Source organism: Ambystoma mexicanum, chromosome 3p (assembly GCF_040938575.1).
Source record: "Ambystoma mexicanum isolate Mex_15411 chromosome 3p, UKY_AmexF1_1, whole genome shotgun sequence".
Taxonomy (NCBI): Eukaryota; Metazoa; Chordata; class Amphibia; order Caudata; family Ambystomatidae; genus Ambystoma; species Ambystoma mexicanum.
This window is the reverse complement of record NC_090925.1, coordinates 215,783,920-215,798,133: the sequence shown is the minus strand read 5'-3', so window position 1 is coordinate 215,798,133 and position 14,214 is coordinate 215,783,920. Positions and strand designations below refer to the sequence as shown.

General features: G+C 49.1%; 1 protein-coding gene across 2 annotated transcripts in view; it reads left to right on the top strand.

Moving 5' to 3' along the window:
* The window catches only part of CHD4 (chromodomain helicase DNA binding protein 4), a 497,532-nt gene that overhangs the window by 180,133 nt on the left and 303,185 nt on the right, over positions 1-14,214 (top strand). For both annotated transcript variants that reach the window (XM_069650684.1, XM_069650685.1), the window contains exons 17-19: positions 11,389-11,526; positions 11,642-11,763; positions 12,256-12,429. In XM_069650684.1, coding sequence (XP_069506785.1) covers positions 11,389-11,526; positions 11,642-11,763; positions 12,256-12,429 — 434 coding nt within the window. The remainder of the gene's footprint in view (positions 1-11,388; positions 11,527-11,641; positions 11,764-12,255; positions 12,430-14,214) is intronic.

The window sequence follows — 14,214 nt, the reverse complement described above, 5'->3', positions numbered from 1 at the left end:
TTGTCAGGGTAACTGGATCAGATGGGGTAGGTGTGGGCAGGAGCTGAGGGTGGAGAGTTTGGTGTTCAGGGTTGCCGTCCTATCAAGTGCAGTGTTGTAGAAATATAGCGTGAGGGAATCGGAGCAATTGCATGGGGGTGGTTTGGGCAGAGTTGCAATTGGGGTTCACGAATTCTGAGATTATCTTGTGGAGTTCTTTGCTGCTGCTTGTTAGGGAGAATTCTCATAAATGTGCTAATTCTCTTCACTTTAGAGACCCCCAGCAACTTTGCTGGATTTGGAGGACTTAGTTTTTTGACCTGGAAAGAGTGAGCCTTTTTTCCCCCCTCTTTCATGTATTTTGATGTGCGTTTTAATCTTGTGGTGTTTGATTATGGAGTTTTAGATAACTCCATAGGCATCATCTTTTCATGTGTTACACAACACCTTCAGTGCAGTGAGACAGGGATGTCTTTTAGACTTCCCAAAGGTTTAAATACCTTCTTTGGTATAAACTGTTTCCCAGAGAATGTGTAGTTAAATTGACTTTACTAGTCTTTTTAAATTATCGAGCCAGCACACACTAACCTCCCATAGAGTGCTGGAGGTGTTACCTAGTATCCTCCTGTCTAGAAACTCATGTAGCAGTCAGATGCTACCCTTTCCTATCGAAATGGCTGGTGGCAGTGGTTTTACAACAAACTACCATGATTTTGCCTGACCGCGAGCACCGGTAGCTAAAAATCGCGGGAGCCATGTTTTTCAAGATGGCGCCTTAAGCCCCTTTGTTTAAACAGGTCAGTTTTTTTTTCTTTTCTTTTTGGAAAGGTCCTTCTAGAGTCGGCTCTGCGCGCCAAACTAGGATTGATCCCTTTGTTGCCATGCTTTTGGTGGGCTTCAGGACTGAAGGCCGCCTCTGACGCCCGAGTGTCTGGGATGGGCAGGAAGTGAAGGAGGTGCCCGAAACTCCCTGTGCTTAGTCTCCTAGGAAACCCAAATACACTCTGGCGTGATTGGCTGGCTGACTGTCTGGCAAGGACAGACAGCCGGCCAAGGTGAGTGGCAGCTAGGCTGGAATGAAAGGGAGAGAACTGTTTTGAAGGTGAGTCTTGTGGACTGGAAAGCAGAGTCGACCACTAGAACCGAAGGCTAGCTGGAAGAGGAAGGCGGCTGCAACTCCTGGACCATTGGTTTGCCCGGTGAAGCCCTGCTGCAGGTCCTAATTGCCAAGTTCATCTCGACAGAGAAGCCCCTTAAAGGATGACTTCTTCCTTTTGAGTTGGTGGGACCAATCGACTCGTAAGCCACCTGGATGCCATTCTTTGAGCTGGTTAGGATTAACCAGGGGGAGGGACACCAGCTTGTGTGCTTGAATTATAGCTACTTGAACTGAAGGAACTCCATTTTGTCAACTTTTTCCGACGATCCGTACAGTGCAGGAGTCCCCTGACATCCTCCCTCTTGTCCCCACGACTGAGGCTCAGGAACAGTGAGATCTGCAGCAAATGCCATGAACCGACGTCTTCAGCTGCATCTTTTCTTCATATCAAGGTACTGTGCCAACCCGATTGAGAGAACTTAACTCTCGCTGTGAAAGTTTGTGAAACTTTCCCAACTTTCAGGCCTAATCCGCTTGTGACCCAACATACGATTTTCTTTTTCGACAAACTACTTAAGAGAACTTTGGCAAAGACTTCACCGTTTACTACAAGAACTGCTCTTTCCTATCCAAGACACTAGCCCATTGACTTTGGCTTAGGCCTATCGAACTGAATAGTCCTCTAGTGAACTAAAACAATTTGCACTGCTTGATAAAGTATCTGTGATCTATTCTATTATCTTGTGCCTTTGTACTCCTATTTAAAGTGACTGAAATGCCATTTTGCTCCTATTTCAGGAGAGCCTAATTTACTCAAACCTATTGGTTTTGTGCTCAAGTGTATTTGTGTATAATATTAAGTTACCTCCTTCTAGTGAATGTTTTCTAAATTACTGTGTAATAAATTAATAAGTGTTTTGTTAAATGTTAAAGGTATTTGTACCGCGCACCGTCACCAATGGAATTGGTCCCCAGGCGCTCAGGCGGATCTGAAAACGATAAAGGTGGGATGTGTTAGGTGAAGGGAGTAGGATAGTGAGAGGAGTGGTGTTCTGTTGGCAGCTTCAACTCAGTATACACCGGGTGCTGAGCTTTGGCGCGGGTATCGGATCGGAGTCAGTCAGCGTGTGCTGTGGTTCTGGCTTATGTGGTGTTGCCGTGTTGTGAAGTGCGTGCGGCTTGTTGTGCGAGAGATGGTTGTGTGAGTTTTTTGAGTGAGATAAGTATGCAGAGTTTGAGCTTATATTGGTTAGTGGGTTACCTGACCTTTTATCATGCTAACATTCGTAGTTCTGTCTGAGTGTGCCACCTGTTGGCCCTCATATTCCCATCTAGACGCAGCGCAGGCCGATGATTAGGACTCCATCCAGGTGTGGTCATGCCAGCCTTCACACCCCCATCCAGATGCGGCGCAGGCCAGTGTCTAGAGACCCGTCGGGTGTGGGCATGCTAACATTTACAACTCATCTGGGCGCCACGCAGGCCGGTGTTAACAATTCTAGGTCTGGCACATGCTAGCATTCACGTTTTTTCTGGGCGTGGGCATGTTATCCTTCAATCGATCCTATCCAGATGCGACGCAGGCCAACGTCTATCTAGGTGCGTCTGCCGGTCTGGATATGTTCGTCCGGTACGTATGAGTGGGAGAGTCACTTGGGGCTTTCGTCTGGGTCTAGGTATGTGGTCGGTCTCTGCAGCCTTCCTTTGTGGCTATTTTCCATGATGTCTTATGCAACCTTGAGTGCAAGTGTCTACTTGACCCCCTGTGATTGTAAGACCTATGTGTAATTTTATTTCTGATGCTTGTTAATCTGCTTAGAATCACATGCTGAGCATATGGTCCGACATCCAGTGGTAACCGCAGAGTATGGCATCTTGTCTTTCGGGACATAGGCATAGGCGTGTCTCTAACACTATCCCTATCGTGAGGTATAGTGGACCCAAAATCCCTCATGCACCGAGGTCCCTCAGATTGTTTTTTCCACCCAAATGACTGGTTGCCCTATGGCGGAGCTCTTACATAAGAGCCATTGTTTATCTTAAAACGATTTGCCGGGTAATCCCCCTTTAAGTCACTTCGGCGGCAGGAACAACTTCGAAGACTGCAGGGATTTGACTACAGCGGTGGATTTCGGCGCCTAAAATCCGGCGGCTGAAGCATCCATGTGGCCGTGCCCTCTGGCTGGCCTTCACAGTAGGGAGAGTGGGGTCGGGGGTATGTCTTCCCCCCCCCTCTTTACCCTCTAGGTCTGGTCATCTTTGTTTACACCTTTTGCTATGGAAAGGACTCAATTAAGGTTATGCCCTAAGTGTAGGGCATGATACCCGTGGAAGGACGAGCACAGGATGTGCAACTCCCGTCTCCCCTTCGATCACGAGAAGCGGTGTGTGGCTTGTAACCTCCTTTGGCCTAAGACCCTTAAGGAGCGCTGTGTAAAGCGGTGGGCCGCTTACGGTATGTCGCGGGCAGAACCCTCTGCAGGCCCCCCACTGCCACACCCACCAAAAGTGACGGGGGCACCTCCGATGACCAAACATCTGTTGCGGATGTGATGGACCTCAAGGCGGACACTTCTAGGTCTGCCACGCCCGTCCCTGACCCTTCAAGGCCTGACGCTAGTCTCGCTTCAGGGACAACACCCGGGGACAGGGGAGTACAAAGAACGCATTACACTAAACAACCCCTCCACCTAATTCGACGGGTATGTCGAAAAAGGAGAAAGCGCCAGCAGGGGCGTCAAAGATTTTGGCGGGTTCCTCTGATCGTTCAGGCCAACAGCCTTCTCCGCAGCAGTGTTTTGCGACTGGGCATTCCAAAACCAACAAGAGCGCTACCCCTAAATCAGGTTCATATGTCGAAGCGCGGAATTTCAACTCTTAACAGTCCCTAAAGGCCCGGTAGGCCCAAAATCTACAATTAGGCCTCAAGGCGAGAAACCTACCGCTAGGCCCTCTAACTCTGCGGTAGGCGGTGAATCTACCAATAGACCTTCGGACCCACTAACTCAAGGACTATTCGGTGGTGATTGAACACAGTATCACAAGAATTACTTAGGCGGTTGGGCTGATACCTATTCCGTTGAAAAACATGGGCAGGATGCGGACAAATCTATAGATACGCCATGGTGCCACGATTCTCGCAAGACCTACGAGGACAGTCGGGAGCCTCTTTACAACACACTGACAAATTTCGACGTCGAGGGGCGGAAGACTTTTTTCCACCTGTAGGCCCTTCTAGTTCCTAGAAGTGGACCAGGGAGAAATTTTAAGGGTGAATGGATCGTCTTGAAAAAATTATCAATTTTTCTGAACATCCTTCCCAGAAAAGATCTCGTGGACAACCCAAGACATCGTCCAGATGGATACTTATCGGGACATTTACAGTGAAGATGAAGCACCTTTATTCCTGCAGGGCTACAAAGAGGACCAGGCAGATGCCACGGACAATTGGGAAGAACGACCAAATGGCCTTCAATGCCATGTTAAGGAAGGCAGCAGATCATTTCCAAATCACTACTCAAGCGGTACCCGAACAGGACTTTGTAGAAGACATTCTCAAGGAGGACACCTTCCCCCCCCCGCCCCCCACAAGCCAGGCCATTTCCGCTCCTTAATAATAAAAGAAAGACTCGCCACTCCTGACTCCCTGGTAGTGATTACCAACCAGAAACTGGCAGGAGGCGCCTCTGGATCAAGAATCCAAGAGGTGGTATGCCTTAGGTAAGCGGGTTACCTCAGTTGCTGCATATACCATACGCATAGCGAATAACACTATGCTGCTGGCGAGTTATGCAGACGCTCAATGGAACCTAGTACAAGGTCTGCTGGAGGAACCAGAACCCGTCATGTCAGGCTTCTCACCATTGTGGCCGAAGGCAGGCAAGTAAACCACAATGTAATAAAGAACAATCTGGACACTGCTGAGACAGCAGGCTGGTCTCTTGCCCAGGGCACTTTACTTAAGTGGCACGCTTGGCTTCGTAACTCTGGTTTCAAGCCTGAGACACAGGCCGCTCTCATCAACAAACCCATAAACCCATTGAAGAAATGAACAAACTAACCTCTTCAGAAAGGCGGTCGATGAGGCCCTGGAAACGGCCAAGAAAAAGCATGAAACTCTAAAGTCCCTGCAACAGATTAATCAAACGCCCCCATCCTCCCCACCCACCCAAGGGAGGTAATTCTCGTCAGTCCTTTCAGGGGCAGTCCCGTGCAAGTCAGAGCTATAGCACGGGAAACTCTAATGCTGGAGAAACATCGGGAAGCCCTGCATACTACCCACCAAGGGGTCAGTGACGCGGCAATGCCAGAGGTAGAGGCCCCAATCCTAGAGGAGCCACAGCCTCTGGTCAGAAATGACCATCAGATCCAGGACCCCTCCCATGTCACCCAGGTCGGGGGGAGCTTAACATCTTTCCTCCCGGCATGGGAGGGGATAACTTCAGACCAGTGGGTCATAGACGGTTGCCCACGGGTACTGCATGGATTTCGGCAGACCTCCACAATTCAGACCACCGCGCCTCTCACTGGACCATCTGGAGATCCTGAATCAAGAGGTGGAAGCGCTGCTGGGAAAGGACGCCATAGAATCCGTCCCTATTCTTCAGGTAAACGAGGGTATTTTATTCAGTGTACTTCCTTGTACCAAAAAGGACCTCACCATGCGCCCTGTTCTAGACCTGCGCCCAGCGAACAAGTTCATAAAACCTCAAAAGTTTTGCATGGTAACGCTACAAGGGATGATCCCACTGTTGAAACAGGGGGGATTACATGGCAACATTGGACATGAAAGATGCATACTTTCATATTTCAATGTTGCCAGCGCACAGGAAATATGCAAGGTTCATGATAGAGGACAGGCATTACCAATTCAAGGTGCTCCCCTTTGGCATCGCCTCAGCACCAAGGGTGTTAACAAAGGTCCTGGCAGTAGCACACCTGTGCAGACCATTTGTCCCAGGTTACCCTTACTTCGACGACTGGCTCATAACAGGGGACTCGTACGACTCATGTTTTTTGAACACCCAAAAGACCGTAGACCTTCTGTTCAGTCTGGGTTTCTCTATCAGCGAGGAAAAAAAGTCTAATCCCCAGTCAAAACAATTTCTGTGAGCTCTAATACCTGACGGAAGACTGCCTCGTCTTCCCCTCCGAGAGGGTTCAGAACATGCTTTTTCAGACACCTTAATATGTAGCCAGTCAGGAGGTGACGGTGCACAGAGCCCTGCGTTTGCTAGGAATGAGGCGTCATGCATATACTTGGTTCCCCTTGTACGTCTGCATGTGTCCCATGCAAGAGTGGCTCAACAACCAGTGGTGTCAGGCCAGCGGACAAAGGGAAGATCTGGTAGTTGTCTCGCCAGCTCTTGTTATCTCTCTGCAGTGGTGGTCAGGGGAAAGTCTCTTGAAAGGGAAAATCACCACCCCTGCAGTGGAAGGCACAGGGCTCACCTGCTTCAGCAGACAGCGCATGGAGTGTTGTCCCCACAAGAAGCGTCCAACCATATAAATGTACTGGAGCTATTAGCGGTGTTCAAGGCATTAATGGCCTTTCAGATGCAACTACAAGGGAAGACAGTGTTGATTCTAACAGACAGCACTACAGCCATCTATTACCTGAACAAACAGGGGGGCACTCACTCTCCAGGGCTATCCAAGCTGTCCCAAAACATTTGGATGTGGGCCCTCAAACACGATGTTTCTGTTGTCCCAACATGTATCATGGGAACTCAATCTTCTGGCAGACGTGCTCAGCAGAGATTTCCCTCTGCCCATAGAATATGAATGGCATCTGCACGAAGACATCGTGTGCATCGTCTTTGCGACTTGGGAGAAATCCCAATGCCTCCAGGTACCCCCAGAACCGCTCCAAGGGGAACGGTCTCTGGATAACATGGTAAGGGAAATTAGTCTATGCTCCGTCCCCCGCAACCCGTAACCCCCCCCCCCCCCCCCCCGACTCCCCTTCTCAACAAGATAGTGCACCAGGAACCAGTTACCATGATACTGGTGGCCCCATGTGGGCCCGTTAACCCTGGTTCGCTCATATAATGGAAATGTCCCTCTACCCACCAGTACAACATGTCTCGGCGGGGTATGGGGGAGACCCTACAACCATGCCCACAAACTCTGAACTTAGCATCCTGGCTCCTGAGGTCATAGTTTGGACACCTACAGTTCCCTCAGAGGTGCATGGTCATACTCTTGGGGGGGGGGGGGGGGAGTTAGAAAACCCAACACCTGTTATTGCTATGCCTGCAAATGGAAACGTTTTGTCATCTGGTGTAATACCAAGGGCGTCCATCCCATTGATTGCTCACCCACACACATTGTGCTGTACCTAACCCATTTGTCGGACACAGGGTTGGTCTACAGTTCCCGAAAGGTTAATCTGGCTGCTCTTTCAGCCTACACCACATCACAACAAAAGGTGTCGTGGTGGAAGATACCAGTGATTAAGGCCTTAATGGAAGGGGTTAAGCGGATTCATCCTCCTTTCTCACCCGGCTATGGGATCTAAATGTGGTTTTAACCAGGCTCATGAGAACTCCCTTTTCGCCAATGCATAAAGCCATTCTAAAATACCTGACCTTATAAGACGGCCTTCCTAGTGGCTATTACTTCTATCGGAAGGGTTAACAAACTACAGGCACTTTCTGTGCTAGACACCTTTCTTACAGTCCACAGGGATAAGGTAGTTCTGCGCACTCATCCCAGATTCGCACCTAAATTTATCTCTAAGTTCCATGTGAACCAATCGATTGAACTACTTACCCTTTTCCAGAATCCCACTAGCATGGCCGAAAGAAGCCTACACACACTGCGCAGGGCAGTCATGTGCTACCTGGAAAGAAGTAAACCACTGAGGAAGACAAACCAATTTGTTTCAGTGGCAGCTGGTAGAGGGGGGGAGCCTGTCTCTAAATCGGCTATCTCAAGGTGGATTGTTAAATGCATCACTTTTTCTCTCTTGCTAAGAGAACTGCCCTTCAAGCCTAGAGCACATTCTACTCTGGGCATTGGGGTGTCCATAGCATTCATTGCAAATGTTCCCCTAGAGTCCATTTGCAAAGTGGCAACCTGGAGTTCTGTACACACCTTTACAAGACACTATTGCCTAGACACTAATTCTAGGTCTGGTTCTCAGGTGGGACAAGTAGTACTAAGACATCTTTTCTCTACTGTTCCTTCTCACAACCCACCTCCAACTCGGGTACTGCTCGCTAGTCTATTCACAGCATGTGATTCTAAGCAGATTAACGAGCATCAGAAGACATGCATTTCTTACCGTAATAGCATTTCTGATGTTTGTATCTGCTTCGATTCACATGCGCCCTGCCTACCTCCCCGCTCGGGGTGGAAGAAACATGGACGTCTTACTACTTTATCTCTTCATGTACTCAAAATAGCCTTGGGCTCCCTCATGGCAGAAAAACTACAATCAAAGGGACCTCAACGTGTGCTGGATTTTGGGTACACTACACGTCAAGATGGGTATAGTGTTACAGACACACCTATGCCGACTGCCCCTTTTCGGTCCACGAAAGACGAGATGTAATACTCTGCGGTTACCACTGGATGTCGGACCACCGGATGCATGTGAATCCAAGCAGATGCAATCATTAGAAATGCCATTACAATAAGTAATGCATGTCTTACTTCTCACATTCCCTCTTCATGAGCCTGGCTGCTCAGCTTCCTACCACAAACTGTGTAGGACAGACTGATGCCAAAGGTTGGTTTTGCTTAGACCTGTAGTCCTAATTGTATGTGGTGGTCCCAGAGGGTACTGCATGCAATTCTCCCTAACACTGCTGCATTTCAGAATTTCTTTATTGTAATAGGACTTTTTGGCCTTTCGTATTTGTAATTACTGTGATAGGCGACTATAGATCTGTTGAGGGCGGTTTTAGATGCTCGCCATTTGCGCTCCAGAGTTATTTTGACTTTTGAAAGTCTTCAGGTGGGCCGTGATCCATTTGGGGGATGGTCCTTTGCATGACGCTGCGGGGTGTGATGGAGTGGGAGGGATTAGTGCTTCTTAAATCCAGGAGTCAAAGAATTTGATGAATAAGGGTCGACCACAGGTCAGCATCGCTGGCAGACAAAGTAGCCGGGTTTCAGCTAGGTCAGGGAGTACCTTGACTTTGTTCCAGCGTTTTTGATCAAAGGGGAGGGCAGGGGGAGCCGTGGGAGAAGGGGCTGGTGTGTGGATAGGGAAAGGGATGGCAGAGTGGTCTGTCCAGATAAGTGGTTTGGGAGCGGACTAGGTCCTAAGTGACGAAGATCGCATCTACGGTGTGACCACCCGAGTGAGTTGGGCCAGTGGTATGATGGGAGAGGTTGAGTGCCTCAAGGCTGTCGACCAGGGGATGGGGTCATGGGGTTGTTAGGCACATCGAACCATATATTGAAGTCTCCCAGTAGTGTGAATGTTGGGTGAATTACCTGGATGGTAACTATTGAGTCAGATTGTTGGCAAAATGTCTGTCATATCCAGGGAGGCCTGTATAGGAGTAGGAAGCTGTGAGTGTTGATGATGGCGAGAGCTTTATTAGAGGTATTCAGTTAACATTGCATGTCTTGGTTTCAGTGAGAGATGAAGTGCGGTTTGTAGAGAATTGCCACTCCACCTCTGAAAGGTCTGTTGCGGGAGATAAGTGAGAAGCAAGGGGTTGGGGTGGGGGGTGTAGCTGGGGAAGGCCTTGTGCGCCACTAGTGCAAAATCGTCGGAGAACCCGGTTTCAGTGATAAAGGTGAGGTCACGTTTGTCAGAGGATAGGTCAAAAATGCCGTTTTTTTAAAAAAAAATTATTTATTTTTTTTGCGCCATGGAGCAGGCTTTGAAAAGGAGGCATGTGATTTCATGAGGTGAAGGGATTCTCTTGATGCTCGTGGCAGGAAGTGTTCGGTCTACATAGGTGCCCTTTGCAATGTTGGGAGTGATCAGATTCGTTTGGCTAGTTGAGACTGACGGAGGTGTGGTGGGGGGGGGGGTTTGGGGTGGAGGTGAATGGGTTGGATCGATGGGGTGTGAAAAGAGTAGGCAGGCGGAGGTAGGTATGTGAGGTGGGGGGGGTGTTAGCGGTCGGGGTGTGGAGTGGAACATGTGAGGTGTGTAGGGTTTGGCACGTTGATTGTTGTTTGAGTCTGGCGGGCGCTAGGATTACTGGGAGGCAGAGTTCAAGGGGTATCGGGAGCGGGGGAGGTGAAAGCTGGGTGGTTGGACCAATGAAGTAGTGAGATATGAAGAGTTGAGGGAGAGGGCCGGTCACGTTTTCTGGATCTGACTGGCAGGGGGCTGTGAGGGTAGGAGGGTCAGAGGGGAAGGAGGATGAGGCGACAGTTATAGAAGGAGCAAGACCATGATACTTTGAGAGACTGGAAAGGATTTGAATGAGGGGTTGGTTGGAGGGTGGGGGTAGAAGGAGAGCAGAGGGAGCGAGTGAGGGGGTTTCTTAGGTGAGGTGGTGGAGCTCCGAGTTGTGTGGAGTTTGTGTGGTGTGGTTGTCTTCGTTAGACCGCAATGTAGGGGGGGTGCTGCGTTTTTGAGGCTGAGTGGGTGGTGAGGAGCAGTGGGGTTGATGTGGGGGGTGTGGATGGAGTGCATGCAGGGAATGCCGCTAATGGTGTGACGTGGAGCTCTAGACAAGTGGGTGGGTGCAAATGCGGGTGTCAAGTGGGCTTTGGCAGGGGCCAGGAGGATTGGGGTGGTGGGGTGTTCCTGAGTGAGCGCACAGATGCCATGGAATTTGTGTGGGGTAGGTGGCTTATGATTTTGAAACTGCGTGGGGTGTGAGGGATGGGAGAAGGGTGGTGTGATCAGTAGATGTCTGGGGGGTGAAAGGGTGGTGAGAGGGCTGGTTGGGCTGAGATGTGGGGAATGAGGGTATGAGTCATGTGATTAGTGCTCCAGAGTGCTTCCCTGATCTGAGTTAGTGGTGGGGTGGTGATTAGGACGTGGGTGGGTGGGTGGGGGGACGGCGGACGCAGAGTATCAGTGATAGAATACCATGGTCATAGGTGGTGAGATGATGTGGGGTTTCGGGAGGGGGGGGGGGTTACTAAAAGAAGGCGCTAGTACAGTGGGCATACGCCGGGGGCAGTGCATTAAGGCAGGAGGGAGGTGTTCAGAGGAGGCAGGGTTTATGCCCATTTTGGGAGGCAGGAAACCTTGTTGAATATAACTGATTCCCAAAGATTTGTTCTTTGAAGGGAATAATAATCTCCCCAGAGTGAAAGCTCCATGGGAAGGATGTATTTGTTTTAATTTGTCTTGACATTTATTATTTTTAACTTTCCATATTCAGAAAGATTCTTCTGTAAAGTTCCATGTCCTGCTTACCTCTTATGAGCTTATCACCATCGATACGGCTGTTCTGGGCTCCATCGATTGGGCATGTCTTGTTGTGGACGAGGCCCACCGGCTGAAGAATAACCAGTCCAAGGTAAGGGTGGTTAGCTTAAATATTGTGGATGCAGACAGTCAAGAGTAACATGGATGTCTGGTACAGTAAGGGAGAACAGTTATCCTCGACTTGTTTTAATTTTGCCTTTCTTTAGTTTTTTAGAGTGCTGAATGGCTATCCATTGCAACACAAGCTGCTGCTCACTGGTACACCCTTGCAGAACAACCTAGAGGAGCTCTTCCATCTGCTAAACTTCCTCACACCCGAGAGATTTCAGTAAGATTAAGTTTTGTCCTGTGAGATGCTATTTGGTCTTTTGTTTATGGATCCTCTGCGCTCCCTTTTTATTTGTTTAAAGCTGAGCCTACTCATAAATGGCATACTTCTGTAATGGAAGTCATAATCTGGAGTTTACCCTGCTTCTCTTAAATGGGAGATCCCCATAGGATTGTCAGACTACCTTGTAAACCCTGTGTTCTTTCAATTTTGTGCTGGAGTTCCTTTTGGGTCTCTACTCATGTCTACTACAGAGTTTCTGATTTCACTTTTGCGTATCTATCACTCCCCCCGGACACTCCTTCCTGAGAGTTTCCGTCCTCCAACTTGTTTATCGCCCATTGGCAATTTGCTCCTTCCTATCCATTTCCTTCTCATCTTGCGTGGACTGATTCCTAGCCGAGCTTCCTCCTTGCTCCCCTTCCTCAGTAAGTTTGTGTTCCTCGCAGAAAATATATGCTCATTCTTCTTTCTCTGCTCTGATTTTCACAGTAATCTGGAGGGCTTCTTGGAGGAATTTGCAGATATTGCCAAAGAAGACCAGATCAAGAAGCTGCATGACATGCTGGGGCCGCACATGCTGCGGAGGCTAAAGGCTGACGTCTTCAAGAACATGCCTTCCAAGACCGAGCTGATTGTCCGTGTAGAGCTCAGCCCAATGCAGAAGTAAGCACCATTCTCTTGTCATGGACTTGACCAATAAAGAAGTCTTGCTGTGCTGAAGAAATTGGGAGGAGTGGGAAACCTTTACTTGTCACGAAACAATATTTGGGGCAGGGCCTGAAAGTGTTGCACCTCAAAGTCACAAGTAGCAAAGGAAAGTTTGGGGGGAGGAAACAGTTCCATGTAATTCATTTAGTGGCCTAACCGACTGGAGTCTTCATACCTGGAAAGAAATGCAGCAGTGCCAACAGGGGAATGGCTTTCGGCCCGCATCACGTAGGCCGGCCACTGTTTTGTCGACCTGTCCTTTAATGTCTTGGGACGAAAGAGCTTGCAGGATTTTCAAGAACGCTTGCTTAGACCCCTGTCAAATCGAGCAGTTCCTAGGGGCTCTAATTCGAACAAAGGACAGCCTTGTCTTGCCCTCCAACGAGAGGGTCCAAAACATGTTTCAAATCCCTCAATAGGTAGCCAGTCGGGAGGTGACAGTACGCAAGGCTATGTGAGTGTTAGGAATGATGGCGTCCTGCATTCATTTGGTTATGCACGCGTGGCTGCACATTCGTCCAATGCAAGAGTGGCTCAACAGCCGGTGGTGTCAGGCCAGCAGACAATGGGACGATCAAGTAGTTGTCTCGCCAGGCCTCGTTCTCTTGCTGCAGTGGTGGTCGAGGGAAAATCTCTTGAAGGTACCCCATCCCCGCAGTAGAACCCACTCATGACAGATGCATCTCTCACGGGTCGGTGGCCTCACCTGCTGCAGCAGACAGCGCACAGCGCTTGGTTCCCAGAAGTAGCATCCAACCACATAAATCTATTGGCGCTATTGCCAATATTCAAAGCTCTGAAAGCCTTTCAGACACAGCTGCAGGGAAAGACGGTCCTGATCCTTACAGACAGCACCACGGCCATGTACTCTCTGAACAAATAAGAGGGCACTCGCTCTCCAGGGATGTCCAAATTGTCCCAGAACATTTGGAAATGGGTTCTCAAACGCATGTTCCTGTTGTCACAACATGCTCCAGGGGAACTCAGTCTTCTGGCAGATGTACTCCGCAGAGATTTCCCACAACCCATGGAGTACGAATGGCGATTATACGAAGACAGTGTCCAATGTTTTCGCAGAATGGGGCTTTCCAGAGATCGACCGTTTAGAGAACGTTTAGTGTCAAGAACGCCTCCAGGTACCCCCAGAACCGTTCCAAGAAGAATCGACTGTGGATCACATGGTCAGGGAAAGTTGTTTATGCCCTAACAAGATCTTAACAAGATTGTGCACAAGATGCACCAGGAACCAGTCACCTTGATATTGGTGGAACCCTGGTTTGCTCATCGGATGGAGATGTCTCTCCCCCAGTGAAACTACTTTGCCCATACAACATGTTATCTCAGGACAAGGGAGAAACACTTCACCCGTGCCTGCAAACTCTGAACTGGCTCCTGAGGTCATAGAGTTTGGGCACCTCCAACTCCCTCAGATGCATGGACATACTTGGAGAGGGAAGGAAACCTAACACCCAATATTGCTATTCCAGTAAGTTGAAGCGCTTTGTCATCTGGTGCAATTCCAAGAGCATCAATCTCATTGACTGCTCACCTACCTACATTGTATTGTACCTGACTCATTTACTAGACTCGGACTGGTTTTTAACTCACTAAAGGTTTGCTTAGCTGCTCTTTCAGCCTACACTACATCACAACAGAAGGTGTTGTGGTGGACGATACCAGTTATTAAGGCTTTCATGGAGGGAGTAAAGAGAATTCACCACCCCCCCCATTTCTAACTTC